Source organism: Schistosoma haematobium, chromosome 1 (genome assembly GCF_000699445.3).
Source record: "Schistosoma haematobium chromosome 1, whole genome shotgun sequence".
NCBI classification, from domain to species: Eukaryota; Metazoa; Platyhelminthes; class Trematoda; order Strigeidida; family Schistosomatidae; genus Schistosoma; species Schistosoma haematobium.
Window position 1 is genome coordinate 78366593 of NC_067196.1, and position 20200 is coordinate 78386792.

The 20200-nt window shown below is 31.5% G+C and overlaps 1 protein-coding gene across 2 annotated transcripts in view; it reads left to right on the forward strand.

Moving 5' to 3' along the window:
• Positions 1-18467, forward strand: part of MS3_00002188 (uncharacterized protein) — a 57974-nt gene extending 39507 nt beyond the window's left edge. Inside the window, exons 10-15 of one of the 2 annotated variants that reach the window (XM_051209756.1) lie at positions 3258-3321; positions 4050-4150; positions 7055-7120; positions 9835-9906; positions 13094-13504; positions 16749-18467. In XM_051209756.1, the coding sequence (XP_051075215.1) occupies positions 3258-3321; positions 4050-4150; positions 7055-7120; positions 9835-9906; positions 13094-13504; positions 16749-16764 (730 nt within the window). In that variant the 3' untranslated portion in view covers positions 16765-18467. Of the gene's footprint in view, positions 1-3257; positions 6707-7054; positions 7121-9834; positions 9907-13093; positions 13505-16748 lie in introns of those variants that run through there. The other variant, XM_051209757.1, reaches the window with a different exon arrangement.
• Positions 18468-20200: the final 1733 nt, after the last annotated feature.

Genomic DNA, 20200 nt, shown 5'->3' on the forward strand with positions numbered 1-20200 from the left:
TCTTATTGGCATATGTGCGTACTATACGTATTGCCTCGATATTATCTTAACTCACAAGCATTATAAGCTGACGAATCCCAAATAGAACGAAACACACGTCCTGGATTTCACTTCTAGCCAATATCCATCAGTGATTTTTAACATAGTTGATAACTACATTTTGCTTGTCTTGATGCAAAATTCTAAAGTTGCTAAAAAATATTATTGAACTTCATTTGTTGTATTATGTTTATGCAGCATTCGTGTAATTAATATGACTCAGTAATAAAAATGAAATTGAACCTAAAAGTAAATAATGAAATAGCATTAAACAGTATATTACAATGCATTTAGGACAATTTTTGTAGATTAAAGGATTTACTGGTGGCTACATCCGGGTGGTCTAAAAGATATTCACGTTTACTGTTATCTAGGTTTCATGATTTTAACTAATTTATTCTAAATTATAATGTTATCGATAGGAAAGTTGTACGTTTGGAAATGTGTTTATTTGCAAAATATGTTAACATGAACTGTACATTGTGTAATAACTTGTAGATTGTATTAGTACAGTCTTTCACTGTCTTATGGTTAGTTATACTTGTTATTCAAATTGTAATCTATGATCAGTGTGGCTGTTTTATGATCATATTTTACTGATATTATTGAATAGTATATGTCACTTCATGTTACAACGTATCAAAACAAAGAAATATATGGAAATAGTATGACTTGAACATAAATAATGAGATGAAGAGGCAAATGATACATAAATAGAATAAGGATATCATGGCCTAGTTTATAAAATATGAATGTGAATTTACCATGGTCTAAAATTATTTATTATCTGTTTCTTATAGAATCTATTCAAGAAGTCTATAACTTCTTGTACAAGTTCTCTGAATACTTAGGGACTTTTTTGATCAGATTTATATTTTCAGGTGTCAGTTTTTAGTTCTTTCCAAGCTTAACATTTAAACCACTAGGAAACATATGTTTTTTAAATCTAAATTTAAGCATGTTTACTAATTTCTCATTTGATGAAGATTCACAATCTTTGTGTATAGCTTATTTCTGAATGAAGGATTAGCTCATTATCTCAAAAATTTTCATTAGGTATCATCCTATATACTGGAAAATGATTTAAAACATCCATATACGATGGTCAAAATGTATCGTCACCACGTCATGTAATCATGTATTAAGTCGCATAAGAAAAGAAAGGAAATAATGGGTTATTTAGAGAAGTTCAGTTTGTTGTTGTGCCACTTGTCATATCGAAAAAAACCCTAAACTAATTTGATCCTTGATACTGGGGCACTATGAATCGGATGATCTAAGTGGAAATAAGAAATCCATAGACATGGATTTACTTGATCCTCAGAATAAATCAAAATAATATGTGAATATATAAATTTCTATATGAGTTGTTTACAGTCAGACTAGTATTCAGATTAGTATAAGTTGAATTGAACGGCACTTCGAATTGATTAATCAATAAATTACTATACGAAGATATATTTGCGAAATCATACAATTAAGCATCAATAACTAATCTGAATACATTGTACAGAAGATTTTGAAAAAAATCAATTTCATATGTTCCTCGCACTTCAGTCAATTCAATACCTGCTCACCACATAACCACTGTTTGAATCATTTAATAGTGGTGGTCGATAAATGAATCCAATCAACATAACAATAGTAAAGGGATGTGTAGCTCTATTACATAAGAATAAAACACATAAATGATGAATGCAATTTATTACTAAGTATTAGTATGAAAGTAATAATACTATAAATTAAACAGACGACAATGAAAAATTGTGGTCAACGTACTGATTTATAAATAATAAAAAAAAATAAGAAGTATGTATTAGAGAACTTGGCTTAAACACTTTTTGTTACACAAAATCAATGAAAATGTGTTAAAAGTTATGTAATTTATTATTTACGTATTTACCATTAATTGCTGGCTCTGTGGTCTAGTTGGTTAAGCGCCTGGCGCGAAGCTGACGGGCCCTGGGTTCGAGTCCTGCGAGGCAGGGTCGTGGATGCGCACTGCTGAGGAGTCCTACAATAGGATGGGACGGCCGTCCAGTGCTTCCAGGTTTTCCATGGTGGTCTAACTTCAATTGACTCATGATCTCAACTGTTGAGATTCTATTTTAAGCCTGATTAAATCATTTTATGATCTTATTTACTACTGTAAACTTATGTTTTTATCAATTAAAAAGGAAAACTTTATTAAAGTTAGGGCTTTTTGTAGGTTGTTTATAAGAAGTTAGTTTATAGTGGGGACTAATAAAAGTAGAAGAAATATCGTTAACGATAAACAGTGGTCACCTTGTTCACAAATATGACTCAAACTATAAATCTTCAAGGCATTTAGTAAGATAATTTTAGAATATAATGAACTGAATTTCTAAATTCATTGAATTTTTTGATACAAATTAAATTAGTCAAGTAAAAATGAGTAACTAGACTAGTGTATCCATTGGTCATTAGTTTCACTATGTAACAACTGAAAATGAGAAATTCCTACAAGAAATATAGCTTGAATTGACAAAAAGCAAACGATTGTTCAATGTTTATCCCATTATTAGTGCTAAACTAATCTATATGATCTTGCTATTTCTTAAGCAAAACAGAAGTTAGTGTATTACTCATTAATTAGTTTGTAATCGTTTAAACAACATATTACACATCTATTCGATGAAATTCTTAGTGCATTGAATTTCTACAATCCGTTAATTTCAATTAGTTTGTGCTAATTAATAAAATTCAACAGTTGAGATCATGAGTCAATCGAAGCTAGACCACCATGGAAAACTTGGAAGCACTGGACGGTCGTTTAGTCTTATTGTGTGTCGCCCCAGCAGTGCGCACCCACGGACCCGCCTCTCCAGATTTGAACACAGGACCCACCAGTCACGCGCGCGAGCGCTTAACCACTAAACCACCGAGCTGGCCTCCAACGGTGTTAATGTCTGACTTCATTTAATTCATGATATTGCGCGACCATCGTCCATTGTCTTCGGTGGGTAACTGTCTTTTGGATTGTGGATGTGCACTGCTGGGAGGTCCCGTGATATAAAGAAATGACCGTCCAGTACTTCCAGGTTTTCTAGCACTGATTTATTCTTGATATCAATCTAAACTCAGCAATCTTCACAACCCTATACTGATGATATGAACTCATAAACGTTTTAAATAGCTATCGCTTGTTTTCAGTATTGAGGTCTAATTTCAGTTTTTTTTCCATTATCGCTATACAGGGCATTTATCAAAAACATTTATCCAGAAAAAAAGAATTTGGTTTTAGTCGTTAGTGGAAAACCGGTAAATTCTTTTGTTGATTCATCATTTATGTTGAGTTAACTTGTATTTGAAAACAAAGTTTAATTTACATTGTACAATTGAAAGCATCTAAATAATATAATGCGCTTTCATTTTATCTGTATTTATTCTGTTTTGCGTCAAGGTTTTCACTAAGTTTTCATGTATTGTGCATTGTCATGATCTCTTCGTGACATTTCCTTATAAAGAAAAATAAATCATATTTATTGTTGTTTCATTAGTTCAGTATTAAACTGGTTTCATCATAAAACTAATATTCTTACGATTTGACTAGTAAATCTGGAAGATTATCGATTCTTATGCACTTCATTCCTTTGCTTGTACTAACTTACTCTCGGAAGGGAATAAGTGTTATTCTCACAATGCTGTAAAATATAGCGATTCGTTTTAGTGACATCAATGAAGCATAGTTTTATTAGACAAAGAGGAAAAGCTCGGATTTATTATCTGGGTTGTGCCGCAGGATGTCAACCTTCTGATGGGGACCACAGCAAATGTCGTATTTCGTGGTAATAGACGCTGAGTTGTACGACCCAAAATGAATTACAATAGCTTCATTACATAAATTCTTTATGTTCCTTTAAATCTCTGGTTGATTTTTATTCATAATTTTGACCATGAGTGACTGATTTATCATTAGTGCAAATAGCTTCCCAAAACAGTAGTAAACCTAGCTTTCCTTAAAAATTTGCTTTCATATTTCTTTTCAGTCAGAGGATGACAGAGATCTTGTTCTCGGGTTCAAATGTAAATCGCCTTCAGAAGCCAAAACTTTATGCTTACGAGCACTCAACTGTAAAACATTCAAAGAGTAGGTCATTTTTTCAACCAATAGTAACTGAAAATTACATGTTTTAACTTTTTGTATTGTTGCATATTTATTACATATTTTATAATGTTTTAAAGTTTTTTCTTTTGATTTCATCAGTCAGGTATTATTTTCAGAGGTCTCTGGTTCAACATGGTTTACTATTCTATATCGAGTATACGTTCATTAATTTGTATTTAATATGGTACAGCCTCACATACCGGTTCATACTAAGTCTTAAGTCATTAGTACACCCTAGGAGGCACATTTAGTGAAAACGTTAGTCATTCAACTTAATGAATAAAAATGTAGTTAATAAACAACACAGCTTTCTAGAGTATAAATATCAGTAGTTAACAAAAGTGAATTTGAGACTGTCTTTCAAAGTTAGACTACCGGATAGAATTTATAAACACTGATACACCAAAAACCAGTGTTCTTGTTGACAGTAGTTTGAACCAGGACATGGAATTCAAGGAAAAAGTTTATTGTTACAATTTCACTAGAGCAACCGACGAATAAATTTGCACTTCTCAAACTACTTGCTATTTGTGAGTAGCATGTAACAAACGTCATAAGAAACAGTGTGCATGAACGTTAATAAAGGCAAAAATGATTTAACTGAACTGCAGGTCTTAATATACACTCTTCTCAGGTGTAAAAATTGGTAGCTATTATTCTGTTTGTCACTATTATGAGTCTGCATAGCTAGTTATTTCCTTCACATTAAGGTATGTTTATTCGTGACATTTTCGACTATTAGTTAGCTATTCAAAAGACTGAATCCTGTTCACTGATGGGAATCATCTCGAAAATACCGACTATTGATAGCGTTTTTTGTAATGGCACTGAAGACAAGTTTTCCATGTTCTATTTTTACCTGATCACACTAAAACGCCTTTATTATAAGCACTAAACTAGTAAAAAATATAGAATGAAACAAAAATATGATAGTCTGATGACTGATATAGAAATTTTGGTGAAGTTATGTTCTCTGAGCTGGATGGTTTGGTCACGGAGCTTTCATTGTTCTTCTGAACAACTTCGGGTAGAAGTAAAGTATTTGAGTTTCTCTGCATATGACTAACAGATTTTCCTGTTGACCTTGATCTTGGTTGGTTATTGTTGGCCTTTATCCTGTCATTTTCTACCTCTTTATTTTGATTATATCTCCCTTTGACTTGATTCTTGCACCTATATTTGTCCACAATCTTTCTGATTGGTTGATATCTTGACGTGCTTGTTGATTGCTAATTGACCTGAAAACCAAGTTCTAGAAACTCCCTGGTGTTCTTAATATTCTTTCTATTCTGGATGTCAACATTTTCCCAGTTGATTATGCATTCATAGCTGTCCTTGCGCATTGATATAAATGAACATGTGTTATGGCGTTTGGTCGCTAATTGATGTTCGTGCAGGCAAAGATGAAGAGGGCATCCACTTTGTGTTATGTAGTGTTTTTTGCAACTGGAAAAGTTTGTTTTGCAGATGATGTTTTGTTTTGCTTCTTTGTCACTTCGTCCTTTGGTTTGCATAGGACTGATTGAAGTGATTTTACTTGTTTATGTGCTACACCTATTCCGAATAGCTTCAAGAATTTCATGATTTTTGATATATCTTTTATATATGGTAGGATGATCAGTTTACTGGTCCGCATACTTAATTTTGTTTCAGCTGATGAGTTGGGTTAATATTTTTTGATGAATTTGTTTGGGTATCCATTCTTTTGAAAGATGGTTATTAAATATTTTCCTTCATTTTTCTGCTCTGCAAGTGTGCTACAATGTACCTTCCTCCTCTTGAATAAAGTTTTTAGGCAGTTGATTTTTTGAGTTCTTGGGTTGTTGCTACTATCGTTGAGAATCCGATACACTGCTTTTGCAGTAAGTCCTGTCATTGCTGATCACATTGATGTCCTTTTCGTTTGTTCGTAAATTTTATTGTTAAGTTGAAGATATGTTGTTATTCATAAATCGATGAATTGTAGCAGACTTTAAAGCTCCGTGAAATCTGGGAGATTTCTGTGGTTAGTGAGGTACATGGTTAGAGTTCCTTTGCTAAGCTTGGTTTGATTAAAGTGAATAAAGCAGTTATGTCCAAGGATATCATCAGTTCGTCGTTGTTGACTTGATTCTACTCAACCTTATCCAAGAATTGTGTGGGAGATTTAATAGAAAGGTCGGATCAATCCATTAAATGGTTCAGTATTCTTGAAACTTCTCTTGATAGATTGTATGTTGAGGTTCCAGAGAGTGATAAAATTGGACGTAATGGGATGTTTGGTTAGTGTAGTTTCGGCCTACCGTAGAATCGAGGGAGCGCTAGTTCATTAGATTTCATTTTTTATTGTTCTGCTGTGACTAGTTTGTTCAAAGTTTTTGAGATTTGTTTGTTTTTCACATAAAAAATAAATTAGCAGCATGAGAGAACGCATATTTATTTCAACACCAGACTACAAAGGTTTATTTCTTGTTATTATTAATTGTATGATATACTACACTGTCACTGTTGTTTTTCCAAAAGACCCTTTGGTTGATTTAGTGTTTTACATATATGTATACTAAATATAACTGTATGTTAGAATAAGACTAAAGGAAGTCCTAATTGAAGACAATATTGTTCATTTATGTGTCTGATTCATATATAGTTTTATTAAGTTGTTGATCAAATGATTTAGTAAACTTTGTCATCTATATCGAATATACAAGTTTAGGCATTCAATAATCTTTTCCAGTACTTCGATATTACTTGACTTTTTAGGTAGATATCAGTTAATTATTTGAATAATATTTTTGATTGAGTAGTCAGTCCTGGATTCCATTGCTAGCCACTATCCATCTTTGCTTATTTAAATATGTTTAATAATTGTTTAGGATATATAATTGTTTCTCATATTTAATCTTATAGAGTACAATTACAGGAGATGTCTCTTATTCCTCGACCTTTTAGAACATCTAACATTTTAGCTTATCGGTAAGTAATAGTTACTTAATTTTTTTAATCAGTAATATAATGGTTTATGATCATTATGATTTTACATATTTTTTCTTCATCAATTTAACCATTTGTTTCAAATAACTTCATATGATCATTCATTTACTCATGTAACAGTACAGAATTCATAATGTTAACTTAATTAACTCATTTCAACATATGGATAAATAAACATGACAAATTAACAAAAATCAATTCAGATAATGCATAGAAAATTTCACATTTAAATACCGATTTCAATAGTTAAGATCGTGAGTTAATTGAAGCTAGACCACCATGAAAAAACCTGGAAGCACTGGACGGCCGTTTCGTTCTATTGTGCTGAGTCCCACAATAGGATGAAATGGCTGTCCAGTGCTTCCAGGTTTTCAATGGTGGTCTAGCGTCAATTGACTCATGATCTCAACTATTGAAATTACTATAATATCCACAAAAACCCCTTCTGATACATAAACATCGTTTAGGTAAAATTCTATGAGTTAGCGTATTTAATTTATTATTTTCATTTTATTATAATCAATATACTTTTCAACTTATGATTACTTAATTAACTTAAGGTTCCATTTATTGTAACATTGAAGAGATCTGGTAATGGTTAAAATTTACTTTTAATCTTTTAGGTGTATGTGATTATTTATGTTGTTACAAAAGACTTTCTTCGGTTACTTGATATAACTTCAGATCTTACATTCACATTATGATAAATTTGCAAAACCAAAGCATCTCTTACCAGTTCAGCTTCTCACTTCTATATCATTATGTCATAAATGTCTTCCCTAAGCAAACTTCTTAGAACTATTTAACTCTATGATAGCTGTCTTGCAGTAGTATACTTAGTCTATAAATTTGTTTCTACGATGCTTATAGACAGCTAAGAAGTAAAATATTTTTAGTTGCTTAATGAACAGAATAGAGAATGTTAACCCAAACCTTTTAGATTATCTTTCAGATGTTTGCTTACCAATCTAAAAATCATTCCAAGAAAAATGTTCATTTTCTATTAACTACATACATATATTTTCGCTACTCAAATACCCACTGATAGTATGATTTTCTAACAAATTGAGGTTTATCAGCTTGATATAAACTCATTCTTATTAAATTATAATATGGTGTATTCTACTTATGTCGACAGATATAAGTTGTAAGTAATACCCATCAGAATTGGGATTGTCGAGAGCAGAAGGTTGAAAAAATCGAATTGAAGAGAATAGGAATGTAAACAGAGAGTAATTGTAGTAACAGCAAGAATGAAGGAAAGATGAAGTTTGTATGAGACAATTGATCAAAGATGTGCAAATGATGTAATGTATGATTTGCATATTTTACGAAAACATTCTGTAATTTGTATTAAACAATAAATTGGTTCTCCTCACCTCAGCGTTCGTTTACTACAACAATACTTTCAATAAAATTATGGTTAGAGCATATATTTCCCCATAGATTGCAATTTCCCGTCATTGATTTATTCTAGAGAATTGGTCAGTCGATCTCAGCATAGACGTATAAAACAATGTTAAGTTGATGTAGCTTTTAAAAAAACCGTTATAATATTTAGTGGTGAATAAATATGTACATATTTGTATTAGGTTTTAGCCTTAAATAAAATACACTAGAATATGTAATGAATTATAATGAAATTCAACCAGGCAATTTATAATTGATCATAAATGTTGACTATCATCCTGAAGTGACTTTGTTTCTTTAATTAATCACCTTTTATAACCGTCATCATATAAATCTCAACGGTGTTTGAAATCAGAAAGCAATAAAAGGCGGCAACTACAGTTTATTTGTGGACAGCATGGATGACAAAGCTATAAACACATTGAACGGGTTTGAAGCAGAGAGGCGAATGTGTGTATGTCAGCAAATACAGAGATAAATTTATAGTCAAGTCGAATCAAGGCTTAGCTAGGGTTATCAATGGCTAATAATAGGATTCGAATACATATATACATGGGGAAGAGAATGAATCATCGAGCGATATTTAGGTGATTAACATTTTAGCTAGAGTCTGTCATGTGACCAAGTATACATGTTTATACAGACAACATACTGATTATCTATTAAGTTAATAAAAAGACTTAACCAAAACTAACCATAATCGAAATTGATTGTAGGAGATTTGCTATGGTCCTTTGTTCTTTGGAAATCCGTATACTTTGTTGATTATCCCCCATACCATTACATCCTACTATTATAATGTTGTTTAGTACAAAAATTTGAATATTGTAGACAATTAAAATTATTTGGAAGTAACTCGGAATGGCGATTAAATTATTTAAGTCGATTGATAAATAATGAAGCTATAATTGAATTGTATGCATTTCAATAATTAAAAATTGACGCGTTGGATTAACAGATTCAAGTAGCTGAGTAACGCGTTGGCGTTTGAAGTAAAAATACTGTGTTCGGGTCTCTATATGGACATCGATATGGATAGAGATAAATCTAGCTGACTAGTTCCAAATAAGACAAAACAGGTGCACTAAATTTCTTTGCTAGCCACATACAGAAAATACTAAGAACTTGTAACTAAAGTGTATATTGCGGCTATCTTCCTTCAGGAAGAACACATGGCAATAGAGATTGATCAATTGCAGTCCATAAGATCAACAACGGGTAAAAACAACCACATCTATAAAGTTATCAACTTTGATTAATATTTGATTTTTGTTTTCTCTTCATAGACCATCAGAAATTATTAATCAAGATTCTTTAAGTGACTCTTCTGATAGTTCACAGTATGCTTCACTAAAATGGTAAGTGGTGACTGTTTAAGTACTAGTTATTTCATAATGGTTCAACTGAGGAGCAATAATATTTGAACAATAGTCGACTAATTTACATTTTTCAGAATCTCGAGATTATTATTTTCGTTTATGGCGAATAGATCTAACTGATAATTTATTAGGGAATTTAGATTTAAAATTATTCTGATTACATTAATTCACTACTAGATATTTGAAGAATCGCCACTAAAAATCATATAAATGACGCTTACCATTCTCTAAGCTGATATTACATTTAGATTTTAAAAAATGTTAAATAGATCTTATTTACACATCAATCACATGAATATACGATCTATTTTCGTTCTTTGAAATATTCAAATGCATCAATTTTACGTTGTTTGTAGCGATAAACTTTAGAAGTGTTTCAAAAGAAGAGAGTGATGTGAGCAATGCAAATATCCTGAAGCTAGTATTTTATTATTCTTATTAAATGGGTCGATAATTGATAAGTGGCGACACTAAATTAGAAGATCGATTATGTGTCTAACATACATTTTCTTAATTTGAAACCTAAATTATTTTATTTGTTTTTAACCCTGGTTTTACATATAAGCAATCATTTTCAGATGAATGTATCTGATCCCTGAAATCACAAACGTACTGCAGATAAAATGAATAATCAGAAGTGATGTTATTTTATAGTACAACACTGCTGATAGTATACACACAGTCATAGTTATAAATTTTGTTAGCACAGAGTTATCCCTATTTAATGCGAAACATAAATATATCAAGAAGGTGGGATCACTATTACGTCATTTGTGTTTCAGAGTGATAGATTTTATATCTCTGCCATGGATGATACATTAAACTATACGTTCTCTAGAGTTCAGTTTGCTGTTACACATTGAAGCTAGACCACCATGGAAAACCTAAAAGCACTGGACGGCCGTTTCGTCCCATTTCATTTCGTTGGTTGTTGTCAGCTGCTTACAACCTATGATATTTAAAACCATAATTACATAATGGGTTTAAATTACTTACATGAAAGTGTTTAGTTGGAAGTTATGCTGAAGACACATCAGTATAGTATAGCAAGGGTGTAAATAAATTTGATAGACTGAATATTGTAAATATATACCTTATGTAAAAGAAAGTTCTACAACACTGATTGTGACAACAGTCCAAGCGACTAAAAACAAGTGATTACGTAATGAGTAAACGGTGATAGGAATTAAATGAGTAAAGCTCATTTAATAAAATAAGATTACTAGTCTGGAAGATAGTTGAAATAAAAACTCGGTGACGTAATGAATGCAATAGAGAGTTAAAGAAAATGTTTAAGATGCAACGAAGGCATATTTATCACCACGGCAAGAAAAGATTAATAACCATCTCCTTTTGAACATATAAGTCAGGTTTTTGACGCCTGATAGCAACGGCTTCAGCAAACTTCAAACGACTGGAGTTTGGCTGCCTACTTATCACCTTAAAAATTGCAAGGGTTCGACTTGATGTCCCGTATCCAAGAGATGTTTAGTGATTGCACTGTTTAGAGTCTTTCTTTCTCTCTCTTCTTCTGAGGTGTTTTGGAACATGCTCAAAAAATTCAAGATATGTCCTCATTTATGTTCGGCCAATGTAGCTACTTTGGCAGGTACATGTAAATTTATAAATACAGTTGGCGGTAACATGAAAGGGGTGCTTGTCAACCTTTGATTGAGTTATTGAACATGTTGTTTTATACATAATTAAAAGTATGGTTGCGGGGTAAGTTCTGGCTAGTGCATTGTCCAGTCTCTTGTTGATTGTGTTTGCGACGTCATCACCTTTGAAGTTGAGATTTATAGATACTGGTTTTTTATTGAACTTAATAACTTCCGTCTCGTTTTCTTTAGGTTTTTTATATTTTTCGATAAGTTTTCGTGGGTAGCAGTTGTATCTCAGACATTCTTTGTATCATAATTGTAGAAATATTCTCATCGTTGAAGATTATTAGAATATTTATATGTTAAATAATATACATAGATTCTAAAAATATAACTTTCGTAGGTTATGTGGAAAGGGATTAATGTATGAGATAGAAATTTAAAGTTATACAATAATGATAACAACAACAAAGACTGATTATAAGATTTGAATCTTTGAAGCTCAGATTAAACTTTTTAAAAAGTATGAAGATTATTTTTCACTAGTAAATAAAAATATGTTTCATAACTACACGTTGGAAATAGTGTTCAAAGCAAAGAAAGAGTGGCAACATTAATCTGGTTTAAGTCCTTTGATCGCGACGGATTCAGTAAAACGTAATAAGATTTTCGTTTATCAACAGTTTTGAACGATTTTGAAACATTAAAGTCATATTCATTATCAAGTAAATTGTGGGCGATTGAACTATTGAAGACATAGTAACACCTTGGTTTCAACTTTTGAGGAATGTACTGGAAGGCGCAAATAGTAACTTTTCTTTCTCCTCATTTTGTGTATGTGTGTGCTTTGGCGTTTACATGTAAACTGGTATTTGTGGGAAACGTAAGATGAGCGTCTGTCCACTTTGAAGTGTCTCAACGAGCGATTCGTTTCTTATATTGAGACAAATTTCGTGAGTGAATAAAACATTCTCGAAGTAATCATTAGTCTAGAATCGATTTCGTTACTTTTAAGGCTAATTCTTATGAAACTAGGTTTGTATCCCAAATTCTTCCATATTCATAACTATTTTTATTAGTCATTATCGGTGAGAATATTTCTAAGATTATGATACAAAGAATGTATATTCCTTTTGAATGATTAATAATATTTTGTTTGGATTGTAAGTAGATGATGAGACATTGTGAAATGCAATGCATCTACTCTTTGTGTTCTCCCAAATTCTAATCTTCTGAATTCTTCGTGTCCTTTTTTTCTCTTTCCAAATTTATTTAACTGGATTATACTCCTTGAATAACATCTTCAACCCTAATGTTTCCGATTACTACTTTTACTCTTACTACATCTACCACAACGGGATTTGAATTGACAATTGCATCTCTGTGCTAATGTGGTATGGCAACTCGAACTATTGTTGTTAAGACTGAATGAATGAATTCATATTATTCTATTAAGTTTGTTCTTATTACTGTACTTGAAATAATTTATCACTGGTAATCATTTGAAATGTTATTTTTTAAAATCATTTTTCATAATAAATATGTCTGTATATATTTTTCTTCAGTAAATATACTCCAACTGTAAATATTCAAACAGATGTAACAACAACAGCAGCAACAACAACAACAACAATGGCAACAAAAAAATCGCATAAGAATTCAACTAGTTCAGAAGCAAGTGAAAATACAGCATGGCCAATTGATTTTACAGCATTCGTTGGAAAAGAATGTATTGCTAATAATGATGTTAATCAAGACAATACTAATCAAAATAATGATGATCAAACACATAGAATAAATATATCATATTTAGATCCCCCATCAAAACCGGTGAATAGAGTAAGTCCACGAACTAGTTTTGGCGGAAGTATGGACTTACCTATACCAAGTGAAAAAAAACTACAAGTTTCTGAGTTATCATGGAAATCTAAACCGGTTCATCGGTTAGTTAATTCATCTTCTATCAATGTGAACAAGTAAGTTTTTATTAAGCTTATATTTTGTTTTCATAATATTACACGTGATAGTAACAAACCGTGTTAAGTAGAGGGTAGTTACCTACAGAAGATAATGGGAGGTGATCGTACAATATTGTGGACTGATCGAGATCAAAACCGCTCAATGCCGGCTCAGTGATCTGGACGTTAGGCTTGTGAGCGCATGACTGAAAATCCAGCGTGCAGGATCGTAGACGCACACTGCTAAGGGACCCCATATTAGAACAAGATGACCATTTAGTGCTTCCAGGGTTTCGCCTGTGATCTAACTTAGAACTTTTCATGATTTTAGTGAAAATGAACAATATCCACAACCCCATATTTACAACAAATCAATTTGGAATTATGCACCTTACGTTTACTTGTTTAATAATATGTTTGCAAACGTAGATTGATGAGCATAACTCAGTAGTTTGAAACTTAACGCATCTTCCTAAGAATTAAGGATTTTGGACTTGATTATTAGTGAGTATATTAATTCTTATCAGAAAGGAGTTTTTGTGGATATTGTAGTAATTTAATAGTTGAGTTCATGAGTCAACTAAAGCTAGACTCAGTGGTCAAGATGTTAAGCATTCGCACGTAAGACGGAAGGTTCTAGATTCGAATCCTGTGTGCGGGATCTCAACTAAAATATTAGCTCTAACATTTAATCTATGTATCATTAAAAATATTGAACAATTAGAAGATGTACATCATCTGAACTGTATAAAGTACAAGTTTTCAAAGTAACCTCAAATTGTGATGAATCATTGAATATGTCTATATCTAGGTTGTTGATTAAAAGTTACAAAGCACGATTTTGTGATTTTATCTATTAACTGACATCTTTTTGAGAATTCTCGAAAGTCATAGAACACCGAAAAGTTATTTCTTCCTGTTATTGAAATCCTAACTAGAAAATACAATACTTAGACTGTCTTTACTTATACTACAAGTCATCACAGTAAAATACAAGATGAGGTGAAAAGTATCTAAATTCTATTGCAATATTCGAAAACGTAATACCTCTCAACAAAAATCAATATGTTCTACAGGTAGTTCATAGTTTATCAGAAGGGGTTTCGTGGAGATTTTAATCATTTCAATAGATGAAATCATGAGTCAATTGAAGCTAGACCATCATGGAAAACCTGGAAGCACTGGACGACCGTTTTGTTTTAGTATCATCTGCTCACTTGTGACTGACTTCAAGAGGCATTTCCTGGAGTTTAAGTTGGAAGGCGTGACCACTGGAGTTCAACCAGGTCTTTTGTGAGATATAAGCTCACTGAAGACAATGGTTTACGATGGCGCAGTTTAGTGGATTGGTTGAAGTTAGATATTAACAGTGTTGGATGCTGACTCAGTGGTCTAGTGGTTAGGCTCACGCGCGCTAGACTGATAGGTCTTGGGTTCAAATATCGCGGGGAGTGAGGTCATGGATGCGCACTGCTGAGTGAATCCCATACTACGTCGGAACGGCCGTCAAGTGCTTTCAGGCTCCATATGATGGTCTAGGTTCAATCGACTCATGATTTCAACTATTGAAATTTATAGTTTACTCAACATCGATATTGGTGTTATGATCTTCATGATAAGAGCTAAAAGACATATACCTTTATAAATTATGAAGAGTCGGAAAATTAACTGGTGAATCTTCGTATTTCCCAACAGATTATATTTCATCACTTATAAGATGATATTCGTTTATATAATCTACTGTTTTAAATATTCATAGTTAATGAAATGAAGAGGGAATAAAAATTCCTTTCACATTGAGTAGTTTTCTAAAACTCATTAAAAACACTAATTAAACATGGAACAATTTCAGAAATGTTTAGTTGCTATCCGAATAATAGATAGACTATGAGTATTTAATAATAAAACTACTGTTTTATATTAAAAAGAGCAAGAACAAAAATTCTAGCTGAATAGCATGAGTTCATTTTATTTCATTAGTTCTCTTTCACTACTTACAATCTATGAGAACCGACGAAATAAAATGAATTGTTATTAGTAATGGCTTTAATCAATATTATATTTTGGCACAATATAGAATTCTCAGCACAAGGTATTTCAACAAGTTTCTTTTACAAAAAAAAACAGACATAAAAAAAGGAATAGAAAAATATGAAAAAAAAGAAACTGTACAACTTTCCAAATTAGAAACTTGTTTAAGAATACATGTTATTGACTAGATTGACTCCAGATAAGGTATTATAGAATTTTTATACTTTTGCTTGTGTGCATGGATTTTAATGTAATTACGTCTCGTTCTACCAGAAGATATACAGGGAGAAAGATAAGAGTGAAGGAGATGGTTAGTATCTGATAAGATAACACCTACAAGGAGTTTGCATGACTTTAAATGTCTATCCACAACCATATTAATTATGACCTCGAAAGATTCATCATACACCTCGCTAACTACCTTCAGCATTCTCTGCAATACAGCAAAGTCTTTTCTCAAAAGCCCGGGAAAGAATAATGGAGAACGGAAAAAAGAATAATAGGTAATATGCAAGAATTGGCAAATTGTAAGAGTAAATAACGAGTAATCCCAAAAGCATACAGCCTCTTTATGTAGTAAGTCAAACGAAAAACTATTCTGCTAGAATCTTTATTCTTTCTTTTTTCAAAATAATAAAAGGAACTATGTGTTTATGAATAATATTATTTCATAGTTGTAGATTGTGATTTTTCTATTCAAAACAAATATTAATTCTGATAAGTCTTGCGAATTGAACGCTATATTCGTTTCCTAAGCTATTCTGTAACCCCCAAGTTAGAACTATACAGCGACCTGAACACAAGGGAGAAGGCGCAAAGTATGCGAGAAAATACTTTACTCCAAGTTTCGTTTTTGTACAGAAAACACGGGTATTTATAGATGTTAACATTTATTAAATCAACATCATATTTTAGCCAATCCACTAAAAGACATATTATGCTACTGACCAATAATAACACACCACGTTGACATTCTAGAAAGCTTCATCATGCTCTGATTGGCTAGGACTCTTTGGCTCTTCTAGAGCCTCTGGAGGCTCCGTTGCAGTTCTCGGAAAGCCGACTCAACAAATTCACTCTAAGCTTTATCCACAAATATCATAATAAATTTTAGTAGGGTATCTATACTTTATTAATTATATCTTTTGGTTATTACATTTTATTTTTCATCTTAAAATTGATCCAGTCACTGTATATACATATATGTGATTATTCTTATGTTACTTTTTAGTGAAGATGATAAGTAACCAAATTTATCTCAGTTGAATATTATCAATTATTAATAATATCAAGTACAATGAATGGTATATTCTTTTCTCTCCAATTCTTTTGACAACTATTAAAATAAACAAAAAATATAACTACCGATGAATTATACATCACTTTTGAGTGATTCATTACTATTATTATTATTAACATCATCATCATGAATATTATCTAATATGATAATGAATCTGAATCGATGTATTCAGTTCTTTGTTTTTTTTTCTTCTAATCATTATCGTAATTTGATAGTGTATATTCATGTATTCATGTAATTTTTTTTCTCTTCAATCATTCACTATTATGAATTCATATTAAAAGAACAATAAAAGTAAAAAAAAGAAAAGAAAATATGAATTCCATAGATTTATGTCTTTCATAATGTATATTGTAAAAAAAAAGAAGATATTTCGTTTTATTCCTTATTTTATTCTCGTCTTCATTTTTATTTTTGTTGTTTTTTCTCTCTTCCAATTTCTACTACACATTGTATCACTTAATGTAAAGATTTAAAGTAAAGCAGACAAATGAAATGAATTAATTTTATATAGTTTTATTGTTTACTAGTAGTAATAAGGATAATAATGTTTTGTTTTTGTATTTTCATTTGGTTGTTTACTCGTTCAGTCTCTTTTTTTGTTTTTCCTTTTTCCTCCCTCTATTTCATACGATTAATTGAATGAAAAACAAACTATTTTGTTTTGTCATAACATGATTGAAGATTTTTCAATTCAATTATCAGATTTAAATAATAATCTTAGAAAAAAGTAATTTATTTTGATTATTAAAATGATTCGTTATTAGTTGAACAAAAATAGACTAATTAACATCATGTATTACTGAAGAACAATATTAGTAACTATGCCATTATTATTATTATTATTAATAGTCGATTATTTGCACGTTACTTATTTTTGGAAATTTCTTTCAGTTGATGAATTTTTTCTTATTTTTTGTCTACAGTTTATTTATTCTTTTATCCTACCTTTTGAAATTCAATTCTTATTTGTATATTCCATTTTGTTTTGTGAATTCAAGGATGTTGCTTATTATTATTACCTACTGATAATTTAATGAATATGATCTGTTTGGATAACAATATGTAATTGGTAAAAAGAAGGGGTGGGGGGTGGTGAGGGGTGGATGAGATGAGATGGATATACTTGTTTATCATTACCTGTCTATTTATTATGTTTTAGGTGTAATACTGTTATGACTTTAGGTTGCGGTCGATTTTTACCCTGTGCTAATTGTTGTGTCCTTGACTGGAAAATTAGAGAGCAGTGTACTTATCGATCGATTACAGTGACACGTAAACACGTACGGACGGCCTAGAGTCTCGATTGGTCCCACTTCCCTGTCTAGCCCAGTTAGTTGAGTCCAGAACATAAGTCACAGCCTCGGAGATATGAATCATTGTATTTCAAACATACTCTATTTATATACTAACCAAGCATACCACATCGTACCATAAAAATAGAAAACATTTTGTACAATACTCAACAAGTGAACAGATATCGACCAATAGGAAATGTCCATTTAAAGTCCAAGGACACCATTGGACTTAACATGATAATTATTGGTCTTTTCCTCCGCATCCACAACAAATACATCGGTTGATTTTATTTGTTTTTATTCTGTGTTGTGTAAATGATAAATAGAATGTATAAAAATATATATGAAATGATGGTTTTTTTTTCATTGGATGAGTTGTTTTATGGAGAATAGCTTAATTTGAAGATATATGTATCGTCACCAAGGTTTGATTTGATAATTTCGAATAAATTGAGCATTCGGTAGATTGTTATCAATAAATAATATATTTGTAATATCCCAATGAGTAGAAAATTAGATTTTCTGACGTTTCGTAACTTAGTGTAAGTCACTTCTTCAGAGAATAAATAACCAAATTAAAGTTAATCCAAGGTTAAATAGTACAACGGAACAAGTTAAATTATTTAAACTTGGATTAATTTTAATTTAGTTATTTATTCTCTGGAGAAGTGACTTACACTAAGTCACGAAACGTCAGAAAATCTAATTTTCTACTGATTGGTATATTACAAATATATTATTTATTCATAATTTGAAGATAGTTCTTGTCAAACATGAATTATATAAATAATCTTTGTAAATTAAGAATTATTGAATAGCTGTTTTATTCTGATCTGAAACTACTGAGGAGTGCTAATTTCTTAACTTGATTGTAGATCTATTTTGAAACTTCTATATCTAGTAATTGGCTTAGTATCTCATTTAACTTTAGTCAGTTTGTCATGTTGTTCAACAATGACGCATTGAAATAAGTGAGCAACTAATTAATCTATGATTTGTTTGTGGACCATTGGATTTTAATTTCTAATGGGGTGTTGTGAGAGCTTAAGGTCCTTGACATAGTCTGACATGAGGTCCAAGGCACTCAATGCTAAAAAGTCTTCAGCAAAGAAGAAAATACACCCTCAAGATTATATCATTTTTTCCCTAATTTCGCTATTCATGCATAAGTTGCTAATTGCTAATATTTGCACCATGCTAAGCACGATTATTTTGAAAATAATATGTATGTGATCTTATAACTAAATAAATTTTGGTCCCGCCCTAAATATGCATCTACTAAGTTATTTTCATTCATTAATCAGTGTTAACATCTATCTACTACATGAGAACTCTACAATTGATTGATCTCTGAGTACTGACCAGTGTTATATATGCCATGTCCTTCTTATTACAACTTACTACTCAGTTATCAATCGATTTTAAATGCATATCAGTCCCACAGGAGGTCACTTGCGGCTCAGATAGATCATCAATAACGCCTCCAACTGTGAAGTAGGGTGACACGGGACCAAATCCTCCAGGGAGCATGGGTTCCCTCAGAATTACAGGTATACTATGCTCACGAGTATCAAATAGCGCGCAACCTAGATCACACGGGATTTCCTGTCGGCTACTTCCAACCATCACTCTACATGAATACATCTTTGCAAGCGATTTATAATACGAAATTATCTGATATAGTGATTACATCAAACAGTCAATTGTGAACTAAGTCGACAATGGAGTAAGTATAGTTCGCAAAATTTATGTCAGTACTGTTTGAACGAAATAAAACAAAAGTAAATAGTATAAATAATCGCATTAACACAGCTAAAAACAAAAATAAGAAATACATATCTAAAATGAAACTAGTGAAGTCAATGAATATAAAGTTTGAATAAACGATTGGCTTAATATTTTAATAAAAATAAAATATAGAAGTATCTGCTTCACTGACACCTTTGATGAGCAACGGTTCCAACCATATATCTCATGAACCTTAGCTACATTGTGTGAATCTCCTGGATTAATTCAAATAATTGATTAAATACTTTAAAGCTCGATCTAATCATTCCTCGTTTGTATTCAATTTACTCCTATACT